At 40.4% G+C, this 27,325-nt stretch overlaps 1 protein-coding gene across 1 annotated transcript in view; it reads left to right on the forward strand.

Annotated features, from left to right (window-relative positions):
• Positions 1–27,325, forward strand: part of DCDC2 (doublecortin domain containing 2) — a 739,932-nt gene that overhangs the window by 396,326 nt on the left and 316,281 nt on the right. The window contains exons 3-5 of the mRNA XM_078687928.1: positions 558–634; positions 757–888; positions 25,795–25,941. Coding sequence (XP_078544054.1) covers positions 558–634; positions 757–888; positions 25,795–25,941 — 356 coding nt within the window. The remainder of the gene's footprint in view (positions 1–557; positions 635–756; positions 889–25,794; positions 25,942–27,325) is intronic.

Below are 27,325 nucleotides of genomic sequence, written 5' to 3' on the forward strand. Positions count from 1 at the left end.
TATCAGTATGCTCTTTAAAGATACTCCAGATGATAGCACAATTGGCTTTGTATGTAGTGCTTCTGAATCATGTCTGTTTATTAATACACCTCATCTCTTGCTTTTCTGTGCAGCCATGCCTTTATAATACATTCAAGATGATGGAGTCCCATACGAAGAATTGCATTTAAAAATTGGATGGATTGAAATAAATTGTACTTAGCTTCTCATGATTTTGATTCAAGTTCTCTTACACGTAGAGTGTGAATGTCTTTCGTGGTTTGGTTAACACAGCTCTGATTACTCAAATGTAAAGTGTCGGGCAGAGGTAGACGAACTGTGGAGACCTTGTTGGTGTTCTGGGCATGTCTGAATAGAGGGTATATCTTTAACAAAGATATGTTCAAAAAAAGATGGTAGGTCCTGGGGAATATTCCACACAGTAGTGTCTTCTACCAGGAAGTGTAGTGAATTCAAAGAAACACTGTCACAAGAAAAGTGTTACTATTGTTATTATGTACTACACTGTGAAAAAATGTTGCATGTGAAAATTTTTATATTTTTCTGATCTATTCCAGGTGAAGCCTGTGAGCCACAGTAGAATCAACGTATCAGCACGCTTCCGGAAACCAATTCAAGAGCCCTGCACTATATTGTGAGTATATAGAGCATGTGATATCAGTTATGCAGAACAACAGCATTGCAATTACTGCATCACTGTGGTGAATTAAATTATGTGTAGAAAGTTTTTAATGACACAACTTTCCTTTTCCACAGCGTAATTGCTAATGGAGACATTTTGAACCCAGCAGTGCGTTTGTTGATTCCCCGTAAATCTGTAAACCAGTGGGATCATATCCTTGCTTTGGTAACTGACAAAGTACACCTCAGAGCTGGTGCTGTTCACAGGTATGATATTCTTTGAAGTAAGTGGTCTTTGTGTTATCTTCTTTGCAGTTAATATTACCATGCCATCAAAGGAACAACATGGGCTTTCAATGAAGAAGTTGACAGCATTATGGGAGTTGTAGACCTCTTTGCCTTAATTGTTTGTACCAAGTAAATGAAATTTGAAACAAATAAATTAACACCACTACTTGTGAGAAATTAAATAATTATACGCTAAAATAGTTTTGTGGAAAGGAATCATGTGCAAAACCCCCCAAAAGAGGAAGTTGGGGAAGAAGAGAAACAGATTGGGAGAGTAGAGAAGAGCAAAGAAACCAGAAGGGGTGATTGTCGGATGTAAAAAGGAGGATACAACAAGGCAACTGTAGCATAAAAACAGCAAAAAAGGGAGAAAAGAAGAAGATGTGGACTGAACTGGAAGAGTAGAATAAGCCAGCAGGAAGAAAAAAGGGTATCTGGAGATATCTTCTATTCTTGTCAAAAAAGAAGACAGTCTAAATGTAGATTCAAATCAAATGATTTAAGCCAATGTACTTTTCATTGTGAACGCTCATTGCTGAACTACTTGCATTTGAACAATTTGGTTCACATTACATATATTTCCTAGCTTACAGACTAATTACATAAATTAAAATCAGTCAGACTGAACTCGATTACAATGGTTTGCAGAAGAAAAAAGACTAACTACAGAATGGAAATTATGATGGCAAGGAGTTCCTGAACTCTTCTTGAACCAGGATTGTAAGAAACTAAGAAAGACCCCCATTGGCGTCCTTTTATAGACCCCTTTTAACTCCCTGTGTTTATTCACACTTACACTGAGTTCCAAAATAATTTCATTCCAAAGTATGCATTCAAACTCTGGCTCCTTGCAAAGGTATTCTAGGTTAGTCTGTAAGAAGCAGAAACAATTTTATTATCCTCTTCATTAAAAATCTAGTAATGCCTAGGTTATAGGCGCCACTTTATTTGCATTTTCTAACAAATGAGATAGATATGATTTGTATGACCAGTAGCAGTCCATCCATTTTTAGAGCTAAATTCACAAAGCTTTTGCAGTGTCTCATTCTTAAATTACACCTGGCTTACTCTTGAATTTCAGAAGCAAGCCAGGTTTATGCATGACTTATTTCACTTATTGTGTTGTATTGTAATTTTATTTAAATAGCGCTTACTACCCCTGACTAATGGACACCCTTTAAATTTAGATTTGATGAATGGACACCCTTTAAATTTAGATTTGATGACAAATAATAATAAGCAGTACGAAGTAGAAGGATCAAAATTATTGATTCCTTTAATACTGCACTAATAAGGTGTACCTGTATTTTTGAGGATTGCTCTCGAGATAACATGATATAGAGCATCCATATAAATAAGAAGGGCGATTGTGAAACTATATGTGAATGTTCAAATTCTCATGTCTATTTTGTTTTGTAGATGTTTTTGGTAAATTGTTTGTGTGATATGTAAATAGTATAATTTTATATGTATAGCACAAAAAAGAGGAAATATGTGAAGTACATGAAGATACAACAAAAAAATGTTTTGGAATAAATAAAACTAAATTCAAAAAGAGAAATACATATCCGTTGAATATAATTGATTTGTTGAGGTAATGGGCAGTGAGTGACAAAATAAATTGTAAAGATTTAATCTAGATGAAGTTCTCATGTTGGGTGGGTAATTCATAAACCTGTCCTGAACAATTATTAGAATTAATTGGTCCCATAGCGTCACTTTGTGTGTTATGATATATATTTTTCCCAGATGCTCTTTGGGTTATAGAGGGAAAACCCCTTATTATATAGATACTACCCCTGACGAGGCATCAAAGGGCTTTTTTGGCGAGTAGCAGGCTACTCCGGAACCCATAAAGGATGAGTGATGAATTAGTATAGTGAAATATAAAAGTAATTTGAGTGGGTGGGTATAGCTTATAGAAAGACTATTGCTAATGGAGCAAAACCAGAGATAGATAAAGAATGTTTGTAATTGATATGCTCATATTTGCTTAATTATTATGCCCTGCTACTGTGAGTAACTTGCTCTTTCAATAGCTCTCTGGTTACACCAGATTCACCACGTGCAGAGAGGTGACCATTGAAATGTCTAGTTCCTAAAAATAATCTTCTTGCTAGCGCTTTCACAGTAGAAATCTGGGCCCTATTCACATCATCTCGTCTTGGGAACAATAATAAACACACGTAATCCAGGCTAATGTGAAATAAACATTTTAAGAAATGTTTCTAAGGACCGCAATATCCTGTCAAAATTCACATATGTTTAAGAGTGGGTGTGTGTATTTATTGAACAGATACATTTTGAAGTTCAATGCCTTGTCTGTGTGAAGTCATACCCACTGGCAGTTTTTCAAGGTTAAGTTTGATTTCCGTAGGAACACTATCTTACATTTGCTAAAATGTGGGATGGCTGAATTGTCCATTGCCTGCCTTCGGGTATCAGGTTCCACAAGTAAAGCACTGATTAAATCTCCAATCATTCCCTCTGAGTAAAGATACAGGGAAGATACAGGGATAAAACAGTATGAAAATGCAAGTGAAGTAGGTTTGCATTGGTTGTATAAGGTTGGGATGCTGGTCTGAGGAATCAAAATTAGTGGAATTAGTTTGCTTGATATCACAACTGCACACAAATTAAATTTCATGTTTAAAAAAAGCTTTACCTCACTGTTTGAACAGTCTGTAAATGTATTTCTAGCAATCCTGCCATCTCATTAAAATGTGGGCAGCAACCCAACTTTTAAGTCCAGCAATCAAACTTCCACAAGTACTGCCAAATGTGCTGCTTCTGCCACTGCCTGTGCAATCCTTCCACTAGTGTTACATTACGCATGCTATAAAAATGTGTTGCTTAATAAAGTAACTTCCTAACTGGAATAGTGATTGTTAACATTTAGATGCATGGGCTTTTTTGGTGGATTCGGCTCAAGAGACATATCTAAAGAAACATCCCATCCATAGATTTATCCTAAGAGTGGAGAGGTTTTAAGGCATGGGCAAAGTGGGCACTGGCCCAGGACCCCAGCCTTTCAGGGGCTCCTCGAAGGGCCTTCTCAACTGTATGCCTGAGCCAGCCGTTCTCTGCAGACATGCTTGCACTGATGACTGTGTATGATCCTTAAAGGTAGCTTGCTTTAAATACAGTGGGCCTCATTTTTTGACGCACCATTGGCGTAAAAAATGTGCCTTGTTGCGCCATGTTTACAAAGTAAACCCTTTGTAAACCCCTGCGCCACATTATACCTGTGCCAGGTATAATGTATGCAAGGGGGGTGTATTGACGCAAGATAGGGTCGTAGAAGTGACGCAGTGAAATCTATGTGATTTCACTGCACCACTTCTAGGACACAAATGCGTCAATTTCTTACGCCTGCCTCACAGCAGGCGTAAGACTGACGCAGGCCCTTTCACATGGGGCTTGTCCCATGTGAAAGGATACATTGCTGGAGTTGCGTCACTTTTGTGACACACTCCAGCAATGCGCCACTTTTGCACCATACAGATACGTCAGAAATACTGACGTATCTGTAACTCCTTGCCCAATGATGCGGCATACTGTAAATATGACGCATCATTGGTGGTGCAAGAAGGGCGCAGTAAAAAGTGATACATCGCTGTTTTCACGCAGCGATGCGTCACTTTTCATAAATGAGGCCCAGTGTTCTTTTGATTTATTTTTAGTAAGATTGAGGGAGTCATTAGAAATATTTTGCAGGAAAATATTCTGCTTTTGTTTCTTAAAACAGTGCAACATTCATAAAAATATTTAGCTTAAATCGAAACAGTACATTGCGTATGAGAAATATAAGGGGGTAACACAGATTATTTTTAAGGCCATTAATGAGCTGCTGTTGTATCCCACTATTGTATATGTCACTATACTGCCTTATGGTGCACTTATTCTGACTATTAGTTGTAAACGTATGTAGAACTTGCATTGTCATCCAATGTGTGGCACAAAGATGTGTATTTTTCTTGGTATATAACATCTCAAATACTTTGTTTCAGCACATTTTAAAATTAATACAGCAGGCAAATGGTCTCTACTGTCATAAGAGCTTCCTAAAGAAGTCATTTCTGAGAGCACCTTCCTCTACAAGTTCACTTTTTTAATAATATATTCCTACAAGGAAAGAAATACAGTCTTGTGCAGGGTCTACATTCCACTTTGAAGCGCAGTTTCTGGCAGCTTTGCTCTATTTTTTGAAACTCTCTCACTTGTGTGAGGGAAGCTTGCTTGGTGTCTTTTAATGTGTGGAAAGAGCTGTATGTGTTTGTGGGTGACAGTTTGCAGTTCTGCAGCCCAAACTGTATCTGTTAGAGTGAGGTCTGCACCTGCTTCTGCCTATCCTGTGTGAGGGATGCTTGAACACTTGGCGCATGTTCCTTGTTTTAGGACATATGTACATGTTACTGGTCTGTTGTTCGTATGAAGGAAGCTTGAAAATGTTATGCCTCCTTTGGTTGGTCAAATTATTATCAGAAACAGTGGTTCTTGTGGAATAATACAACAATCTATACTGATGTGGGAATGCACAATCGCAATGGGAAGGGTTAGGGTAATGTCAAAAGGAGAAGTGGCCTAATACATCTTTGTTTTACTTTGTCACAATAATTTTTTTTTAAATTAAATATATATAAAAAGAGATACGGACATTAGTGCGAGGTGTCCCCAGTGAAACTGAAACCTAAAACATTAGTGATATATTCGTGACACTTGTGCTAGGTCTCCAAAGTGTTAGAAAGTCGACCATTTTAGAAATGTACATAGAATAGACCACGACTATATACAATGATTCGCACTGGTTAATAGTTTGCTTTAGTTCTGTGTCGACGACGTTTCGCCCCTTTGTGCTACAGAACTCAATTTTATTAGGAAATGTTCGCCCTCTTGCCTGCCTGACTAAGTCACTGGCAATTATTAGGATACAAAGGTCGGCACGTCCACACTTCCTGCACAGTGCATCATTCCTCTGAGTTTACGCAAGATCGCACACATTTCCGTGTGCCATAATACCTCTTCCACGTTACTACTTGACTTACAATGCTGTGCTATCCACCGGATTGCCAGCTCTCCCCACACTCATTTGGGCACCCTGCTGGGTTCCATGTGAGTATCCTTTCCTTGTTCCCTATCACTCACATGTGGCACACACCCTTCACATGGCTGCGCAGTTATCTACTCAGATGTCCCTTATTTACTAGGTCCGGAAGAGACCCTACATTGCACAAAGGGTCGAAATGTTGTCGACACGGAACTAAAGCGAACCATTAACCAGCGCGTATCATTGTATATAGTCGCGGTCTATTCTATGTACATTTCTAAAATGGTCGACTTTATAACACTTTGGAAACCTAGCACAATTGTCACAAATATATCACTAATGTTTTAGGTTCCAGTTTCACTGGGGACACCTCGCACTAATGTCCGTATCTCTTTTTGTATATATTTAATAAACAAAAAAACTATTGTGACAAAGTAAAACAAAGGTGTATTTGGTCTCTTCTCCTTTTGACATTATCCTAACCCTTCCCATTGTGATTGTGAATACCCACATCAGTATAGATTGTTGTATTATTCCACAAGAACCACTGTTTCTGATAATCATTTGACTACCCTGGTTCCATGTGAGTAGGGTCCCCTTGTTCCTTGTTCTCTCCCTTTGCTTGGTGTGTTCTGTCTCCAAGATAAGCTTTCATCAGTACTGCCTGTTTGGTTCCAAAGGAAGCTCACACTGTTGCTGCCTGTTCGTTTTGTGGGTGTCTTTTGCACTACTACTATCTGTACTGTCCAAAGGACATAAGCTCTGCTATTGTCTCTACTGTTTTGATTCTCAAGGAGGCTTGCACTGCAGCATTAGTGTGTCCTTTCGTTAAAGTTCAGTGTTCAATATTCCTGCAATGCTTAGGGGCCCGGATGTGTATAACTCTTAATGGTATTTGAAGCATATTAGCCACTTATTTTGTAGTTCCGTCACTTATTTTAGGGTTATGGATCAGTTGCATCATGAAAACTGTGTGTTGACTTTCTAGTTTGACATCTATAATAGTTTGCTATAATCAAGTATTCAGAGTGCTTCATACAAGTGAGAGCATTCATCTCCCCAATTGTTAGATATTTTGCCACACCAGTACTTAAAAGATAGCTTTACAGCTGCTTAAATGTCGTATCTCTCCCTGTGATACTGTAACCTGTAAGACATTTGTGCCCTGATGTATACCTTAGCTGTAAGAAACCGAGACATCTGTACAATGTGTTTCTGTCAGTTGCCTTTGCTGGTAAGTTTTATGTAACATAGGGGCTGAATTATATCCTGGCTGTATGTATACTCCACTGCAATGGCAACAGAGTATACATACCGCCCAGCTGCCTGAATGTGATGCTGGTGGACCTTAAGTTTGACTACGGTGGTGACTACTCCATCACCACCGTAGCCAAACTTCTTTGATAGCGGAGCGTAGTAAGGACCGTCAGAGTAATGGCTATATGTCCACCCGCCCAATCAGGATCAGCAGACATATAGCTATTTCTTTTTACTTCCTATCACTGCCAGGCAAACCTTGGTGGTAAGGGACAGTAACATGGTAATAATGGACCCTTGCCATGGTGATGACTCCCAAGGTGAGTAGGCAAAAGACACACAAATGATGGACACGATGTGGAACAAATCAAACATTCACCCCCAGTGGAGAGATCTAGGTCAAATCCTTGTTCTTTTGCTGATTTGCATATGGCCGGGTCTAAACGGGAATGCATGGTGTGCATAAAAAGAATGGATTTAGGTCTGGATCTCTGTACTGGGGGTGAATGTTTAACATTGTTACAGCATTCCGGCCATCAATTGTTCTTTTTGCATTTGCCGCCCTAAGTGGGAAGGGTATGTCCAGACATGGGTCCTGTGCTCACTATGCCACTGGAGTCAAACTAGCTTACCTGATAATGGGTAATACCCTGAAACAGGTCCCGGGAAGCTTGTTTCAGGTCCAGGGAAGACCTGGCCCAGTAGTTCGGGCTGGACTGCTCTCATGGGGAGCAGGGTCAAGACTGATTTGCATATGACTGGGTCGAAACTGGAATGGCATGGTATGCAAAATAACAATGAATTTAGGCCCAGATCTCTGTACTGAGAGTGAATATTTGACATTGTTTCAACATTCTGTCCATCAATTGTTCTTTTTTCCCATGGTGAGAGAGGCTTTTGTTTTTTTATTTAAAAAAGAAAATCCCATTTGGGATTATCTTTTTTGAAAAAAAAAAGAAACCTGTTAGGTGCAGAGACGACTCCTGCTCATGCACCCAGAACCAAGCAGCATAATGAATTGGGAGGAACCTCCGTAACAGCATTTCCTAGAAATGCATTGTAAATGGCTGTTTGCTTGGCGGTTATTTATAAATGTGGCAGATGGTCCCTCCACTAGCGGGAGGGAGTAATTTACCCGTATGGCCACATATCAATCAGCTCACTAGTCACAGCTCACTAGTGACAGGGTTAAGTGCCAGTAAAACTTCTTTTAACATGGGAGACAGCTTTGCTGTCAGAGGCTATACAGTATGGGTAATCTGAGGGATAGTTTTGCCTTCAGATGCTTGAGCATGTAAAGGTGAGATAATCTCAGAGTAGCCAAACTGTTAGAGCATTGAGTCTGTAAGATCTATGTAATAGGAGGGACGGCCTTGCTGGGCGAAGTCTAAATTATAAAACTGCTGATTAAAATTGGATTCTGTGAGATTTGTGTAATATGTGCATTAGTCCTGTCTTAGGTCTGAACTTGAACAAATCGGATAACAAGAGGGAAGTTGATAAACAAGTCTGTAAAGCATTTACAACCTAGGGGGTGACAGCTTTGCAGTTTCACAAAATCTTTAAGATGTTCCTACCAAAGAGTTTTTCTACAATGAACAAGGGAACTACTTTAAATCAAAACACAAGGATCTCCACTTACTATTGACACTGCCTTTGTTTCAGACGTGAGTCATCAATAAAGTGAACATACATTATGAATATGTCTATAGTACTGCATTTAAAAATCTTGGTGTATGCAAATAGTATGCAATAATGTTAGCGTCCGGGCTTGCCATAAAATGTAATTGTATTTGGAAAAGTGGCAAGTTGTGTGACCCGCCCTGTTTTTCCTGACTAAAGTGATTACACTGACTGTGTTCATATTCTAGTTCTAGTTGATGAATACCAGGATACAGATTGCTCATTCACTATATTTATATTCTGGACATTGTGTGAACTAGATGAGCTGAGATGCCTGAACCCATTCACCCTAGAAGCATTCCCTTGTCCACCACCCTATTAAGCTTCTGCCTGTGGAGCATCTGACCTTACATCCAACCCTAATGCCAGGAGAGAGTGAAAGCGAGAGAGAAAGAAAATGAGAGTGGGAGATGAAGAAACAAAGAGGGAAGTGAAGAAATACAGTAATAGGAAGTGAAAACAAGAAGTCAACAACAAAAACGACTGACACGAAAATAAATACACTAAACTGACAAAAATATTAATCAAATGGGAAAATCATATATCATATAACATCAGAAAAAGTAGAAGAGAAGAAGCTGTTTGAGGGATTGAAGACAGAGGGGGTTGTATTAGAAGGCAAAGAAAAATAAAGATACAGAATAAAGAAGGTCATACTTTTTCTCATTTGGACACTGCCAGATTAAGTGAAATCTTTTCCTAAAAACTTGTGATTGAGTTAATTTATTTAGTGTAATTAAGATATCATCCTTTCTTATGAAGAATGATATTTATATTTTAAATGACTAACATGATACACAGCATCTGAACTCAAAGTGGGAGAGATCACCTTGTACCAAATCCAAATGAAGCTGAAAAATCTTCTAGCAAAAAATGTGCAACTTGACAGAAACATCTTCTTTCACAGGTGTACAATAAAAAAACATGTAATCACATAATCAAAAACCCAATAACTTCTAGCTACAACTCAAGATTTCTGAAACAGGTATTTGTGAGAAATTGAAGTATTAGTTGAGAGGGGTGAGAACCCACTTCAAATAATAATCACAATCCCTGTCAGTGTGAAACACAAAAATCACTAAATAAATGTGTGCTTAACCCTTTTGTAGTCAAGCTTAAAGTAAAGACAATGTGTTAAAGTATTTATGCAGTGCTCAAACACTAATAATGTGAAACATAAGAAAAGTCCCAAACAATTAGAGAATATTTTAATAAATAAAATCACACCAATAGAACAACAATCCAATAACTAGAACTGCATGTATAATTTTTTTAAATGAAAAATAGCGCTAAAAAGCACAAAACGGCATCTGATTGCATTAGACCTGGCCAAACTCAAAAGGTAAGGCAGACCACAATGAAATATCAGTCAGATACGGGGACCAAGTTTGTCTCTGTAGAAAGTTTACCTTCTGACTTAGAAATATTTCTGGAGGAAAACTGGTTGTCAACGAGACATTGGTGGGGCAAGCTGCAAGCCGAATCCGAAGCAGGGGTCGAAGATGGTGGGTTAATGAAGAGTGGGACCCTGGCTCTGTCGTCGAGAAAGGCAGGAAAGCTCCAAGCAGGTGAAGTCCAAGTGGGTGCCCAGGAAGGCTCCAACGTCGATGGGTTGCTGCTTGCCATCGGTCCGATGAAGTTCTCTACATTTAGACTTAGAAACGTTTCTGAAAGTCAGATCTCCTTCAGTGGGGAAAACCAGCAACATGAATCCAACTGATGATTCAGTGTCGATCACTTCAACTCGACGGTGGTCCTGGTTTCCCACCTGTTGCCTGGAGGAAAAGTTGGCAAAAAATATTTATGTTTCAGCTTCTGTTTAAAGGAAGAGCAGAACCACTATACCACTGGATAACAGGAGTAATGTATGCAGAGTCCTATGGCCAACAAAAATGGTTACAGTAAAAAAGGCATGAATCTGGGGAAATCTAACAGTCTAACTATGATGTAATATTAACCCCTGACAAAGGGCGCACTTCAGCCTGAAATGCATAGTGGTTTGGGGAGCTAAGCATTTACAAAAAAAAATCAAGAAACAAATTATGGGGAAATAGCTGATATAATACAGTAAGATTTCAACTTTATATGAACATAATTTGCATTCATTGTTAAATTATACACAAATTGATAGAATTTGGAGGTCTAGTGGCACAACAAAAGTAGTGCACTCAGGAATGACATGCTCCCTGAGGGCAGGACATTGAGATCTCTACAGCAGATCTCCATCTCAAACTGATCAGTGGGTGGCACCCAAGGTAGCACATGAGAAATAAAAACACTGGAATAAAGGTGGCTGTGAAGAGGCAAAAACTCAAACTAACTGGAGTGCTGGGGGAATTCAAATGATTAAAAAAAGATAGAAACATGGGTTTATGCCATTCCTCCCCGACCTTCCAAAGAACATACTCCGGCTCTTCACAGGAGTATCTTTCCTGGTTGATAAATGATCTGCAAAATGTTTGTGAATAACAAACTGCTCAAAATGTTTGTGAATGACCTACTGCCCAGGTACATCCCTTTCCTGACCATCAGTGTCCATGCTAAAAGACAATCCCCAAAACTTGCAGACTCTCACAGGAATACATCTGACCAGTGGGGAAAGGTCTGCTTTTTTTGGTTCTTTGTCAAGATAAGAAATTTAATTACAAAAAATCTCACATAATGGTTATGGGCGCTAGCTGGTCGAACCCCAGGAAATTCCCTTTAGTAAGCAGGGACATTACTAGAGTCAAGGCGTTTTCATATCTCGATGTGTCATTTGTTGAAAACAGATCCTGGGTTCCCCTGGTAAGAGCGAAAAGAAACTCCATTGCCAGAGTTGTTGCTTCTGCTTTCAAATGTGCCTCTCGGCTAGGAGCAAAGTCGGTTCAGGTCCTGTTAAAAATCTTCGCCACAACACAGGACCTGTTCCTTGAGGTGCTATATTTGTGCCTAGTCAAACCCTCCTCTAGTCCTTACAGGATTGGGCAATTGCCTGTCATTCAGGCTGTTTGTTTTTCTAGACTAGGTTCACCACTTTTAAGATATTCTTTACAATTACAAAAAACAGAAAACAGAGAGTGCACTGTTGATCCCTACCCCTCTATAAGTCTCAAACCACCCTGCTAACGGGCTAGAGTGAAGTGGACAGAGAGTAGAAAGATGGAACACAAAAAATAGTGTGGAAAAGAGTGGTGACGCCTCACGGGAGTAACACCATGGAGGCTCTGCAGGAAGGTACTCGCCTGCCGCCTAGGTTCTCATCATTAGCGTTCACCACTCGAACAGAAAATGTGAGGTGTGAGAAGGAAGGGTTGTGAAAGTGGTAAGGGTGCTAGGGCAACAGTAACTGCCCGTGCACTAAGATTTGTGCACTGCAGGACTGGACCCAACTAGGTGTGGGGGGGTGACACCGAAGATGTCACACCGCTACCGTGAAGGTTAAAAATGAGTTATACCTCGCTGGCCCTCTCAACTTTATTCTTGGCTGCGAGGTTACTCCTAGTTAAAACGCCGACATGTTTCGTTGCCAATTAGAATGACTTACGGCAACTTCTTCAGGGCTGTGGTCTGTCGTCACGCCCTGCACCCGTTCACTGGTGTTCCTTAAAAAATTAAATACATAAACAAGCACTCTCTTATTCAGTGTTAGTTTGATGATGGGCTGACTAACTCTTAAGCAAGGACACATGCCCGGTGTTGAGCATTCATATATATATCACTCATGACCCATTTACCTTTTCATCTACTGTGGAAGGCATACCTATCCCTCCTTTCAGGTTATGTCTGTGTCCCTTGATCTGAATATTTTTGCTGTGAGCTGCTCCCGTCAGTCTCTGAAATGATTGTAAAGACAATTCGTGTTATTAAAATCATGTGCTTGTGTTACTGTCCCTTGCACTTAGATCACCTATTTCCATCTGTCATTGTTTGTATTCCCTATATACATGTGTAGCCATTATTTTCAATTCTCTTCGTTTTCCCATGAAATAATGCTGTCACATATTATATAGCTCCCATTATATCCCTGCTGCATATTGAGGCTAGTCATGTATGTTACGAGTGACTGTCCTCCAGTTTCACGCTCATGTTAAAACGTGCTGAAGGCGGACTGCTGCCAGCCGCGTCCCTCTCCTCGCATGTTAATGTAGCTGCGTATCAATGTGTACCACGGCCGTAGTTACCGGCAAGAATTTCGCCCATTAATCTACCCGTTTACACAGGCTCGTAGTTGACCCCCTTACTGCATGTGAAGCTGGAACCGGGCGTTGTCTCGGCAGCACCCGGCTCCTGTTTTGGTTAGTTTTTATACGTATCCTGACCTGAACGTGCGCGGCGTCTCAATAAGGACTGTCTCCTCCCATCCGGGAGCGCAGTTTTGCGGCCGCCATCTTGGAGTGTCTCCGCAATGAACCCTGTTCCCCTATTTACTAATAGGTTCGTTACTGAAAATGATGATATCATAATGTTAACATTTTGGTGACTAGTTTATTATTTGGCACTGGTGCATGTCTGCTCATTACAGCCTCGCATCCTCATCCATGTCGCCACTCTTGGCTTCACCACTATATTAGATTGATTAATAAGTGATTCAGTTCTACTGTGGCTATGTGTATGACCTAGCTAGTTATTTCGCAAACTGGAGCCTTATCAGTTGTGGTGCGAGTGTGTACCCATTTACTACCTCTATTAACAACCTCGGTGTATGTCCTTCTGGACTTGTGATCAAAAGTGTGAGGCACATGGAAGGTACTGCTTCATTTGGTCTAACTTATATACTCAGTGGGGCCGATGTAAGTTACGTATTTGACTCATCAATTATTGCATACAAACACTAGCTGTCAAGTGGCTTTGTATGTACCTTTTATGAATAGAAGGCAAACTGGTACTGCCACAGATGTTGGTCCCAATGTGTCACTGTTAAGTCCATTTGTGTGGAATTAGGCATCTACTTTGCCCCATTCAATAAAGTCGTTCAGGCCCACTTCATCCGCCTTCTCTTGATATATCCATCGGGCTTCTCTGGTACATAGTTTGCGTTCGATGCTGAATTGGTCACCTTGTACTTTTTGCAATACCACCCATCGGAGTTGTTTGGGACTGTGTTGCATTGTTCTGTAATGTTGGACCAGTTTGGTGGTTAGTTTACCCACTCGTATTGTACTTAGGTGCTCCTGTATCCGGATTTTCACCTTCCGTGAGGTCAGCCCAATATAGTGTAATTCACATGGGCAAGTGAGTCTATATATTACGTTGGTTGAGTTGCAATTGCTGTATTTGTTCAGGTGCCACGTTTGTTTGTTCCTCAAAACCACAGTTTTAGTATTGGTTGTGAATTGACATACCGAGCAGCTACCGCAAGGGTAGTGTCCATGCGGGAGACTGGATTCTTTCACTAAGGTTTTTGGGCGTGTGTGTACCAGCCGGTCACGGAAGTTGGTGGAACGCTTGAAAGCAAACCTTGGTTGCGGCATAGTCATATTGTGGGTACTCAACAGATGCCAGTGACGTCTAATGATCTGGCGTGTTTGAGTAGACAGTGGTCCAAAGGTAGTTATTACTGGTATACATTCCTCACTCTCTTTCACTGTACGTTCTAATAGTACGGGTCGAGGAGTGTTAAGTGCTCGTTTCTGCGCCTGTCGAATGATCTTCTTAGGATACTCTCGTTCTCTAAGTTTGGTGGCCAACTGTTGTGCTTGTTCTCTAAAATCATCAGTTGAGGAACAGTTTCTCCGATATCGTAAAAACTGTCCAACAGGCAGGTTATCTCGCAGAGCACGTGGATGGTAAGAATTGTAATGTAATAGTGAGTTTTTATCTGTTGGTTTTTGATGGACCCCTGTAACCAACTTATTTTCCTGGACATGAATGTCCAAGTCAAGGTAGGTAGCCGATGTTCTACTCTTGGACAATGTAAATCTCAAGCTTGGATCTAAGGTATTTATCCAGCTGAGAAACTCCATCAGTAGATCCTCCGTCCCCTGCCAGATGCATAAGACATCATCAATATATCTCTTCCAGAGGATAATGTTCCCCTGGAAGAGATTGGTTTCATGATTGATGTAGTGTGCCTCAAATTGGCGCACATATATGCACGCCAAGCTTGGGGCAAATGTAGCCCCCATTGACGTCCCAGAGACTTGGAGATAGATCTGGTCTTTGAACGCGAAAAAGTTGTTAGTTAGGGCCATCTCTATACATTGCATGATGAATGTTTGTGGCGTGTCGTAGAACCATTCGCACTCCCTCAGGGAGCGCGCTGCTGCCACTAGCGTCGCCTCCTGAGGGATGCTGGTGTATAAGGATTCTATATCTATGGTGACCAACCAATTTTCATGTTCGCCATAGACAACATCCTCCAAGATTTTCAGAATATCCGTAGTGTCTTTGACAAATGATGGTTGGGTTACGACACATTCTCTGAGGAAGAAGTCTGAAAATTGCGAGAGGGGTTCCAATAATGACTGTATCCCGGACACAATCGGCCGCCCGGGTGGGGGTCGTTGTGCCTTGTGGATTTTCGGCACTATATAGAATGCCGGCATTCTGGGTTTTTGACTGACTAGGAACTCAGCTTCTATGTAGGTCACCCATTTTTTCTCTTTAGCATCCGCTACAAGTTTAATGATGGTGTCCTGTAGTTCTTTAGTGGGGTCCCTCGCTAGGGGTTTATAGTTCTTGCGGTCTCCTAGTAGTCGCTGGACTTCCAAGTCATAATTTGTGGTATCCATGACCACCACCGCTCCGCCCTTATCGGCCGGCTTTATGGTGATGGCCGTATTCTTCTCTAGGTCTCTTAGTGCTGCCCACTCCTTTTTGCTCATATTGGTATGGGGGGTCTTATTCGTGTTTTGTTCCAGTTTGGTGATGTCTTGTAACACTTTCTGTTCGAACACCATCACCTCAGGTCCTACCATATTATTCGAGGGGCAAAAGTTGGAGGGGCGACGTAAATTCGTAGAAAACAGGGTCTGTTTATTTTGTTCTTCTTGATCTTTACCATGAAAGTATTTCTTAAGCTTAATCCTCCTCATCATGCCTTGAATTTCTCCTCTAAGTTGGAAGCTGTCGTGTTTTGGGGTGGGTACATATCCTAATCCCTTGTTCAGGACACTCAGTTCGTCAGGACTCAGTTGGTGTTCTGATAAATTAACCACTATTGTGTCTGGACTTATAGTTGTAACTGGCCCCTGCCTCGACTGCGAGTCTGTCGGGGTGAGAATGTCTGCCATGTTGTGTTGGGGTTCTGTCGGCCTCGACCTCGCCCTTTTCCCCTGTTGTTTGCGCCTCTCGTGTTGGACGGGTGTTGGTGTTGCTGACCTAAAAAAACGCTGAACAAGGCGCGTGACGACAGACCACAGCCCTGAAGAAGTTGCCGTAAGTCATTCTAATTGGCAACGAAACATGTCGGCGTTTTAACTAGGAGTAACCTCGCAGCCAAGAATAAAGTTGAGAGGGCCAGCGAGGTATAACTCATTTTTAACCTTCACGGTAGCGGTGTGACATCTTCGGTGTCACCCCCCCACACCTAGTTGGGTCCAGTCCTGCAGTGCACAAATCTTAGTGCACGGGCAGTTACTGTTGCACTAGCACCCTTACCACTTTCACAACCCTTCCTTCTCACACCTCACATTTTCTGTTCGAGTGGTGGACGCTAATGATGAGAACCTAGGCGGCAGGCGAGTACCTTCCTGCAGAGCCTCCATGGTGTTACTCCCGTGAGGCGTCACCACTCTTTTCCACACTATTTTTTGTGTTCCATCTTTCTACTCTCTGTCCACTTCACTCTAGCCCGTTAGCAGGGTGGTTTGAGACTTATAGAGGGGTAGGGATCAACAGTGCACTCTCTGTTTTCTGTTTTTTGTAATTTTAAAGAATATCTTAAAAGTGGTGAACCTAGTCTAGAAAAACAAACAGCCTGAATGACAGGCAATTGCCCAATCCTGTAAGGACTAGAGGAGGGTTTGACTAGGCACAAATATAGCACCTCAAGGAACAGGTCCTGTGTTGTGGCGAATATTTAGAGAGGGTGACGACCTGTTCCGATATTCCCCTAAAGCTCCTTGGTGTAATAAACCTGTTAAAAATCTACCAATCCAAATGCATCTCCAGAGTGAGTTATGGCAGCGACATTTGGGGTTGTAGAAGGAACACAGAGCTACAGACAGTCAAAAACAAATTTATGAGGCGCTTACTCTCTCTTCCCCAATCCATGCCTTCCTATTTCCTTCATGAAGAATTAGGGGCTGGTTACATCTCTGAACTTTTAGCATTTCATCCTCCACTCAGTTGGATCTCGATATGTCTGAACAGTGAGTTAAATCTGAGCCAGGCAGTTTTGACTGACAGCATGAAACTAAAAAAGGCTTCCAGTATTCCATGGCTCAGCTACGTTAAATCCTCATTGGCCAAACTTGGTCACCCTGAGCATTATAGTTTGCCTGAGCAGATTGTTCGAAGTTTATTGCAGGTTAAAAGGTGATTTTTAACTGCTGCACAAGTCAATAGAGAGGTGAAGGAGATGAGTAAACCTAGCGTACGTGCCCATACCACCTTGTGCTTGTTAGTAACCCACGTCATCCGTTTCTTTTTTAGCAAGTTTTAGACTTAACCTTACTAGCAGAGTCGGCGGGTTGGCACTGAGTTGATAAGCTAGGCCCTTGCAGCTGTGATTCTTTTTCTGACCAAGTTATCCTCCACTTTACCATGTTTTGTTATCACTACAACATGCTCTGGATACTGTTCTTGTTTCCTCTCTTGAGAGGGCTCCAATTAACCAAAATTAGACCCGCTTTAACTTTTCTGCAACTACGGTCCAATTATTTTATATGTTTACAATGTGGCTAGTTTTTTAGTCGGGGCGGTTAGGCTCAGAAGATGCAGACGCTTCTAAATTGAATGATGGCTGCAGAGAAAAAACATACTTACCCTTCTGGTAGTCAGTATTATTAGCTGAGAGTTTTAGACACAATCAGTTTTTGAGAAATTAAATTAAAAATAAGGAATGATATTATTCTTCAGAAAACACATAAAAAAAATCAGTTTAGGAATGTTTAGACTATATATATATAAATATATTTTTTTGTTTACAAAGTTTTATATAGCGCAAACTTGACCGGAATCGGCGCTTTAGAGTGCTTTATATAGCACCAGTTGCACTACATGAGTATACATGCATATTTTAGTGTTAGTCACGGGGAGATTAAGTGATTTACCCAGAATCACAGGATGTTCCGTGTCATTGCCGAGACTCGAACCCAGGGGCATATTAACAAGCGGCAGCGATAATTATCGCTGACCACTGTTAGCGTGAGAAAATCTATCGCTGGCGATAATCTCCATGTTAGCGTTGTATTAACAACGCTTAACACCATGGAGATAAAAATCCCAGCGATAGCGGGAATTATCGCTGTTTTCAATGGAATATCGCTGCTTTTCCAGCGATATTCCATTGAAAATGGCGATAACCTTGTTGATAGGGCAGGGTCATCTTAGCCATGTAATCCACCTCTGATTGGATTACATGCCTAAGTCAGGTCACAAGCAGGCGTTAGGAAATTAGAGTTAACTGTGGTTAGCACTACTTTTCCTAACGCTGTGCTTGTCAGCGTGCAGCATAATAATAGGAGAAATGTCGCTTAGCGACATTTCTCCTATTATTTTTCTCTGAAACGCCCACTTTGCATCTCATCAGAGATGCAAAGCTGGGCATTGTTGAAAGGCTCGCTAAATCAGCAAAACACGCGATAGCGTGTCTTTGCTGATAAGGCGATGAAATTATCGCTGCTTTTCGTCCGAAAACGGCCGCCAAAGCGGCGATAATATAAATATCGCCTCCTTGATAATATGCCCCCCAGTTCCCCAGATTTGAGGTCGACCGCCCTAACCGTTAGGCCAATACCTCTCCCATACTAAAAAATATCTGTTTGTGCACAGTGTTTCTTAGCAATCAGACCTCTTTTAATTGTGGTTTACTATTAACCATATTAATTTAGTAAGTGTTGCGCCACAGAGGAAACTTTTTTGCAGGTCCACAGAGTTGCCAGTGTTCTTTAATATGTAACAAGTTAATAGATACATTTGTAATAATAGTGCTAGCTCGCTTGACTGGGAGTTCCCGTCAGTCGATGCTGCTTGAGTATTTAATAGCTTCCTACATATTATTGTTGATCTCATGTGAGACAGAACCCTTACCTCATTCATGAATATTTATCACACTTAGAATGGATTCATACATCAAGTTCTTTGTTTGTCATCTTGTTTCTTTTTCTTACCAGTACCAGAAAATGCGTCAGTTTCATCCAGCAAGGCCATGGTTGAATTGTATTTTATAGTAATATTTTGGAATTTATATAGTGCTTTCCTACCCTTACAACTCCAAAGTGCTTTTCGGTGATAGAGTAAAAGGATACTTGGTTTCTTGTACGTGAGTGGTACAGTGTGAGTTTTTCATGTGTTCTATGTCGGTGGATTGTTGGTGCTGTGCATAAGATTCAGAGGTAATGCTCCAATCTTATAACATCGGGCTTGTAGCTGTGCTTAAGCATGGTGTTTGGAAATGGAGGCAGAACTCAAGGAAACAGTACAGACACCACAGTACTGGGTCTAAAGGGTCGACCTAGAATCACTGCAGGCAAAACCCAAGGTATTTATTTAAAGGTAGAGGACAAGCACTTTATCACTGGTTAGCAGGAGTAAAGTGTGCGGAGTCCTATGGCCAACAAAAACAGGTTCGATTAAAAAGGCAAAAATCGGAGGGCATGACATGCAAATGATGGTCATTTCCATCATATATACCTTATAACAAATTAGCAACACAACAAAAACATAACAGGGCAACGCATAACATATCAGTCAAACAGAATGCAAAGCAGCACCTGCTGTAGAAACACAAAAATAGCACAATACAGTAGTGCAGTACAATAACATGGAAGCACAAAAAACAATCATCACCAAAAACGGCAACACAAATATCCTTTCTAGGGTACACAACACACTTTCAAACACATAGGAATACTCTCCTGTAATGATGGAAGCATGACCTCCATTGCAGCAGGTCAATTCCAATAGAGGCCTGCTTGCTAAACACCAATATATCAAGCTGTGGTCCACTGTCCTCTTGCTTTACCTCTTCTTTCCTGGTTGGTCTATCCTATTCTGCCCTCTTCATTAAACCACTCAGCATTTTTCTGGCATGACACTCACTGTAACAAGAACGATTTTAAAAACTAGTTTTAGATTTGACAATTTGCTTAACAAGAACTGTAGGCGTTCAGCAGAAGCCCAGTTGCAGTGGTGAAAATAGAGAAGTGGTGGGTGAGGGATTCACAGGCCCTCCCCCACATTGGCCACCATTGTCACAAGTGTGGGGGCAAAGGGCCCAGACACAGAGGGCCATGACTGATGATAGCTGAATAACACTGAGAAAAGCTAGGGAAAAGATTTCCCGTCCTGAATATCCAGTGAACCAAATACAGCTGGGCTGGGGCTTGGCACAAGAAAACTCCTCAGACACATCAATAGTTGGGCTCAAGAGTTGTTTGATATAAATAGATACAGTGCCTCTAGGACAGTAGTGTGGGATTGCTTTAAAGCAGCTTTCAGAGGTGAAACAACGAACTACCAAGCTGGATTACGGAAACATAACCGTATGGGGTATCATCAGAAATTGGTTGAATTGGCCAGGGCCTAGGAAGAACATATTACACAAATAGCGCATGGTGAAAATGGGACACATGCTATGTACCACCTGTTAGTTTTAAAAACCGAGCTTAACTCTGGCCTGACTCAGAGAGCTGCTGAGATGTATAAAACACATCGGAAAGAAGTCTATGAGAACGGGGAGAAGGTTGGCAAACAACTGGCATTACATACACGCCAAAAAATCTCAAATAATGCCATTACAAACATACAATCAGGAGGGCAGACGTAGACACAAACACCTGATATAATCAACGGTTTCCAACAATTCTATCAGAGTCTCTATCGAGATGATAATATGACCGGTAGGGTGGAATCAGATGTGTTTTTGAATAATATTTTAGATCATCCTGAGGCAAGTAATATTCTCGATGACAACATCAGGGAAGACCTGGAGAAAGAAATCACACTAACAGAAGTTCAGCTTGCCCTATCCTCGCTGGCATCCGGGAAAGCCTCAGGCCCGGATAAAATCCCCCTGGAATTATATAAGATCCTTAGCCATACACTAGGTCCACTTATTTACGATCTGTTCTTAGGATTCAACGGAGCGGTACCTCTCCAATGTCATGGAGAGAAACAAACATAATTATTTTTCCTAAAAAGGGTAAACCTCCTGACCAACTATCATCCTACCTCCCAATTTCCCTAATCAATTCTTACTCCAAATTATATGCTAAAATAATGGCCATCTGGCTGGGGTGGGTCATCGAACATCTCGTCTCCCTATGGCAGCATGGGTTTATCCCCGGCAAAGGCACGACAGATCACACTCGGAGAGCCATCTCCTTGTTCGATATAATGTCTGCAACGGGAGGCCAGATGTCGATGATTCTTCTGGACGCCGAGAAAGCCTTCGAACGGGTGTCCTGGAATTTTCTATGGGAAACGCTGACCCGGTATAATTTCGGCCCCAAATTTATCAAATCTATAATGGCTATGTATATTGATCCTAATCCAAAACTACAAATAATGGGTTCTGAATCTAGTATAATTAAAGTATCCAGAGGATCCACGTGCAGGCTGTCCCTGTTCCTCAATATTATTTGCCCTATATATAAATCCTTTAATCTTGAAACTTTTAGAAAACCCTCTAATTACACCTATAGTGGTTAACCAATTCAAAACTAATGTATTGGCCTATGCCGATGACATTGCGGTATTAACATCCAACCCCAGCAAAGCAATGTCTGAAATAGAGGCAGTTATTCTGGGTATTCGCTAAATAAAGAAAAAACAATTGTGCTGTGCACAGATAATTTCACCTGTAACGACCGTAGGAAAGCCAACAAATCTACATATTTAGGTGTCCGTATAAGTCCTGATGTCATACAGATCCCTAAACTCAACTATGAGCCCTTACTAAATACTATAAGGAAAGACTTAGATCGGGTAAATAGCTTACATTTATCAATAATTGGCAAGGGAAACTTTTTAAAAATGAACATCCTCCCTAGGGTGCTGTATCTCTTTCGAGCAATTCCCTTGATCCCTGATGATAAGGTCTTTAAAGCACTAGAATATTTTATGTCTAAATTTATGTGGCAAAGGGCAACATTAGAAGATCTCTGAAGCTTCTGTCACTGCCTCAGAATAGAGGAGGATTAGCAGTCCCTAATATTTAGTTTTACTTCTGGGCTACATTTCTCCAACAGATGGCCCCGCTTCTATATAATAATCCTTTTTTAGAAGAATCCGAGGCTGCATTACCTCCATCCATTTATGAGCTATCTCTTGGACAGAAGGTTAAAGGTCTCTTTTTGAGGCAAGTGGAGGGAAGCTATTACAAAAAGAATACATTCAAAGTTATCTCCAACGCATGGAAAATGTGGTCCAGAATAACTAAATGTATGTATATTCCAAGGTTTAATAGATATACTCCCCTATGGCACTCTAGCCTACTCCCAGAGCTAGGAAATGATGCGATCTCAAAGAAATGTGAATCCTTAGGAATTGCCTCAGTAGGCGACATATTGGGAGTGAACCCTGTAACTACTTTTGCAGACCTACGACAAAAATTTCACCTACCAAATGGGCACTACCTCAAATTTATCCGGATTCATACTTTGCTTAAACTTAAAGCTCCTAATAATAATCTAGGGAGAATTGAAATTATCGATACTATAGCTAAAAAAACTACAAGAATAGGTACAATCTATGGCCAACTACTGGAGAAACTACAGGATGACATAGAACATACAGAAACTGCCTGGGCTGACAAACTTGACAACCCAAACATAGACATCGATATGAGTCTATATTTATCATCAAGGCTACTTATGTCAGCTAGCTTAAAAGCCCAGACATACAAGACCATATATAATCTATATTTTACCCCTGCCAAGCTATATGCTTGGGGCAAAAGGGAGAATCACCACTGCCCTAGATGCCTTAACGGCCCTGCAACATTAATACACATGTTCAGTGAGTGTGACGCATTAACACTAATTAAAAGAATAATTGGCGAATTCTGGGAAGAAGTGTTCGGTCATAAAATACCTGACTCCCCCACTCTGTATCTGCTAGTTACCGATAATACACTTTTGCCCACATGCATCAAAGGGAATTGCATTCGCAAATGGTGCGAATTGCAAAATTCGGCCGTTTGCGAATGCAATTTCCTTTTTTGGGATGCATCATGTTTTTTACTATTTTCGCAATTTAAGGAATCGCAATTATGTTGCAACTTCTTAAATTGCGATTGCATTTAAGAAATCGCAATTTGTGATTTCTTAAATGCAATGCATGAATATTTTTTTTTTGCGAATTCGCAAACTGGAAGAGGTAAATTACCATGAAGTTGAACTTCATGGTAATATGAGAAAACTTTCAAAGATGCACAAAAGTGCATTTTTGAAAGTTTCATTTTACACACACACATGCCCTTGGGGCATGTGTGTGTGAAAAATGTTCTGAAAGTTTAATTTCAGGGGTGCAGGGGGGTCCTTGGGACCCCCCCTGCACCCTTGAAATTGCATTCTCATTTTGCGATTCCTGTATTGCGAATCGCAAAATGAGAATGGCTTCCCATTCATTCCTATGGGCCTCTAGGCCCATAGGAATCAATGGGAAGGGATTCCTTAATTGCGATTCGCAAATTGTGAATCGCAATTAAGGAAAATTAAGAAATTGCAAAAATAAATTGTGATTTCTTAATGCATAGCATTTTGCGATTTCTTAATTGCGATTCCTTAATTTTCGCAATTAAGAAATCACAAAATGTAACAATGTTGCATGTGGCCGTTAGTTTGAATAGAGATGAAGAGGCAATGCTCTTTATAGGCTCTGCAGTTCTCCGGATGATACTAGCCGCACGGTGGAAAGATTCAGAGCCACCCAGCTTTCAAATGTGGTTAGCCCGTTTCCTTGGTGTCTTCAACCAGGAAAGTGCCATTTTTGCTACTAGAGGGGTAAAACCCGCTATGCGTGGCAAGGCGATTTGGCAGCCCATCACTAAATGGCGGAGGGGTATTGGCTCAGGGATATGATCAACAACTTAAATATGTCTGCCGGTTTGAGCAATAATTATTGTCATGGAGAGTTTTTTTTTTTTCTTCTTCTTTTTCACTCTCACTACCTCTCTAAAAATGTTAGAATGTATCATATATGATTTTGCTTGTTTACCATGCCGTTTCAATGTATTTTGACTCCTGTATTTACTGGCTCTGACAAATAAAAATTTATAAAAAAAATAAAACAAACTCCTCAGATGCGGCTATCCCCATCTCTGGGAGCCCAAACTGCAGGCTCCAGTCCCACGACTTGTACCACACATAACAGCTGCCAGGAAACCTGATGTGTGGTTTGCTGTTGAGATGATTGGAGACAGACTCTTTTCCTTCTGGTTGCTCACCCAGTGATGCAGAAGATGCAGAAACACAAATAAAGAGGCAGAATCTGATCACTAGCAAAGGCTATTTATTCTATGGGCTGACCCAAAATGGGACTAACACTACCAACTAAACAACAGCTGAAGGGGACTTATCTGTTGCCCCCTCTATGTTTGCTGTACTGTGGGCTTATTCAAAATGTGAGTGGCTGGCACTCCAGCAGAGCAACGTCTTAAGGGGCTTAACTTTAAGTGCCTCTACGCATTATTTTATGTTTTAATTATTCTAAATGATAAACGACTAACAGATGTATGTAGCTATATCTTAGCTATACCCAAAAAGAAAACATTTTTTTTCAGACAGATAACCAATTACATCTTCACTCCATATTCGGAATTACATTGGTTATGGAGTGAAACGTATGCTTTGAAAGGATGTAATTAATAGTGGGCAAATCAGTCTCCTAATAATGAGTTTGTTGAAAATGTGTATAAGTGACCATAGTATGCTGTTAAGTATGGATACAACATAATTTTAACAAATCCTGCGTGGTCAGGCTTTTGTGCTGTGCTGATGATTTTAGCTATACTGGAAAAAAAAAACTGGGGCCAGTATCTACTAAGATTTTGCTTCAGGGTTGCGTCACTTTTGTGGCACAGCCATGATGCAAAAATGTTTGGGGCATTTACTAGACCACTCAAAGTCGATTGGAGTGGCCTTGCGTGGTTTTGTAAATAGAAAGTAACACAAGGAAGCGCATAGTGCTGCCTTGCATTACTCTGCATTGGGTAGGCGTTACATCGGTGGAGCATGGGTGTTTCCGTGGATCCACCCATGGATTTTGATGCAAACCCAGATTTACAGAAATATTTGAAACCTGTGTTTGTGCCAAAATTGTGCACCTACCCAACAGGGATGTAACGAGGAGAAATATTTGTATTTCTTCTTGTTACTTGCTTTTTCCATGTGAGATGCATTCTGCCGCACACGTAGAAAGATGAATATGCATCTAAGGATTGTTTTTGTTCAGGGAAGTAGCCCCTTATACACACAAACCATCCTGCCACAACGCAGGCACCCTTGGTGCAAGCATGCCTGCATTAGAGCTAGGCAGCCACAAGTGTGCCAGTACTTAGAGGAAGCTGAACAATGCAATATCTTTGTAAATATGGTAGTATTCAGCACTCTTCCATCCATGCAACACAGCACCGCAACTTACCTTGCTGCTCTGCCTTGTGTGAACTATTGGTAAATATCCCCATAGTTCGTAAGAAACGTAGTTAATTTTTGGAGCTTACACTTTAGTAGGTATGGTTTGCAGTTTTTGTTAGATAAAGTAATATTTACTGTTTCAACAATTAAATGTTTGTGATTTGTATTTTTCAGACTTTACACGCTGGAAGGGAAGCTTGTACAACATGGAACAGAACTAGAAAATGGACAGTTCTATGTTGCAGTTGGTAGAGACAAATTAAAGAAGTTGCCCTATGGTGACCTTATTTTCAGCAAGTCTTCCATGAGAAGACCTCATGGGTAAGCTTGAAAATACTTTATGATGTGTAAGCAAACTTGAATAGGTGTTTTGAGGTTGTATGAAAGTCAAGAGCCAAAAGTCATTACTAATATCCTTGTACATGTCAGAATCTTTTACATTGTATTTCATAATTAGGCCTTTGTAGAGATCTCTGCCTCAAATGCAAGATATGTGCAGATGTAATTATGTGTATATATGCAAATGTGGGAGGGACTGAGTGGAGCGGCTGGAAAAAGGGTAATACAAATAAAGAGGAGGGATTAAGGGAGGAGTAAAGAGGGGTTTAGGGAAGGTTAGTGAGGGGTTTAGGGAGGGACCTCCTACACCCAAAAGAGTCAGCCCATTGCTATTCACCAAAACTGTCATGAATATACTCAAGTTCAGAGCTGGCATAAGTCCAGCACTACACATGGCCAATTACTGGTACTGTAACACCCTCCTATAAAAATAATGGAGGTACGAACATAAAATGAAACCACATTGGAAAATATATCAAATTATTGACAATATTTAAAAATATAAATACACTTTATGTCATGTTAAAAATGTGTCTCAAAAGCATCATTATTATTTTAAGATCTTTCATTACCCTTTATTAAAAGTAAATATTAATGTAGTTTTCGTATTTATTAAACATAATAAAATTACTTTTATTTCATTCTATATATCACTTTTATTATGTTTAATAAATAATCTATATATTTTAATTTTAGGTGGGGAATTGTTTTAATTGAATTCTCATAACATTTCTTTTTTAGATATTCAAAATAATTAGCTGTATAATTTAAAAATGAAGTTATTAATGCCTTAACATTTTTCTATTTTTCTACTTCAAAAATAATATAGAACTATTTTACCATTAGTATTTAACATAATTTTTTTTAAAAAAAATGCTTTTGTAAACGTTTGAAATTTTCTCTTACTTTATCATGGGGAGATCTCCACCAGGATTGTGGAGGTTTCTACCAGGTGTGTAGATGTAAAATACAGTCATAAAGTCACTACCAGTAGGAAATTAACAGTAATTTTTGATATTTTTACTGAGTCCACCCTGTATTTCAGGAGGTGGGTACATGTAAGCCTAAACATTTGAGTAACTTTACACTCATAAATGGTGAACACACAAAAGTAGTAAACTTACTAAAAACTGCAGGATTACATTTACTTGCAGTAATTATATAGATGTAGATTCACCTTTGTGAAGCGGGCCACTAGTCTCTGCCATTCACCTTTGGTGGTCAGTGCCCCAACTGTTCTATAGTTCTATCAACAAAGGTCAGCTTTGGAGAACGTGGTCCTCACAGAAGACAGTTTCACTAGTTGCTTAAAAGACCCTGATTACTCTTTCTTTTAAATCTTTATTTTGGCTGTAAGCCATTAAAG

Source organism: Lissotriton helveticus, chromosome 4_1 (genome assembly GCF_964261635.1).
Source record: "Lissotriton helveticus chromosome 4_1, aLisHel1.1, whole genome shotgun sequence".
Lineage (NCBI taxonomy): Eukaryota > Metazoa > Chordata > Amphibia > Caudata > Salamandridae > Lissotriton > Lissotriton helveticus.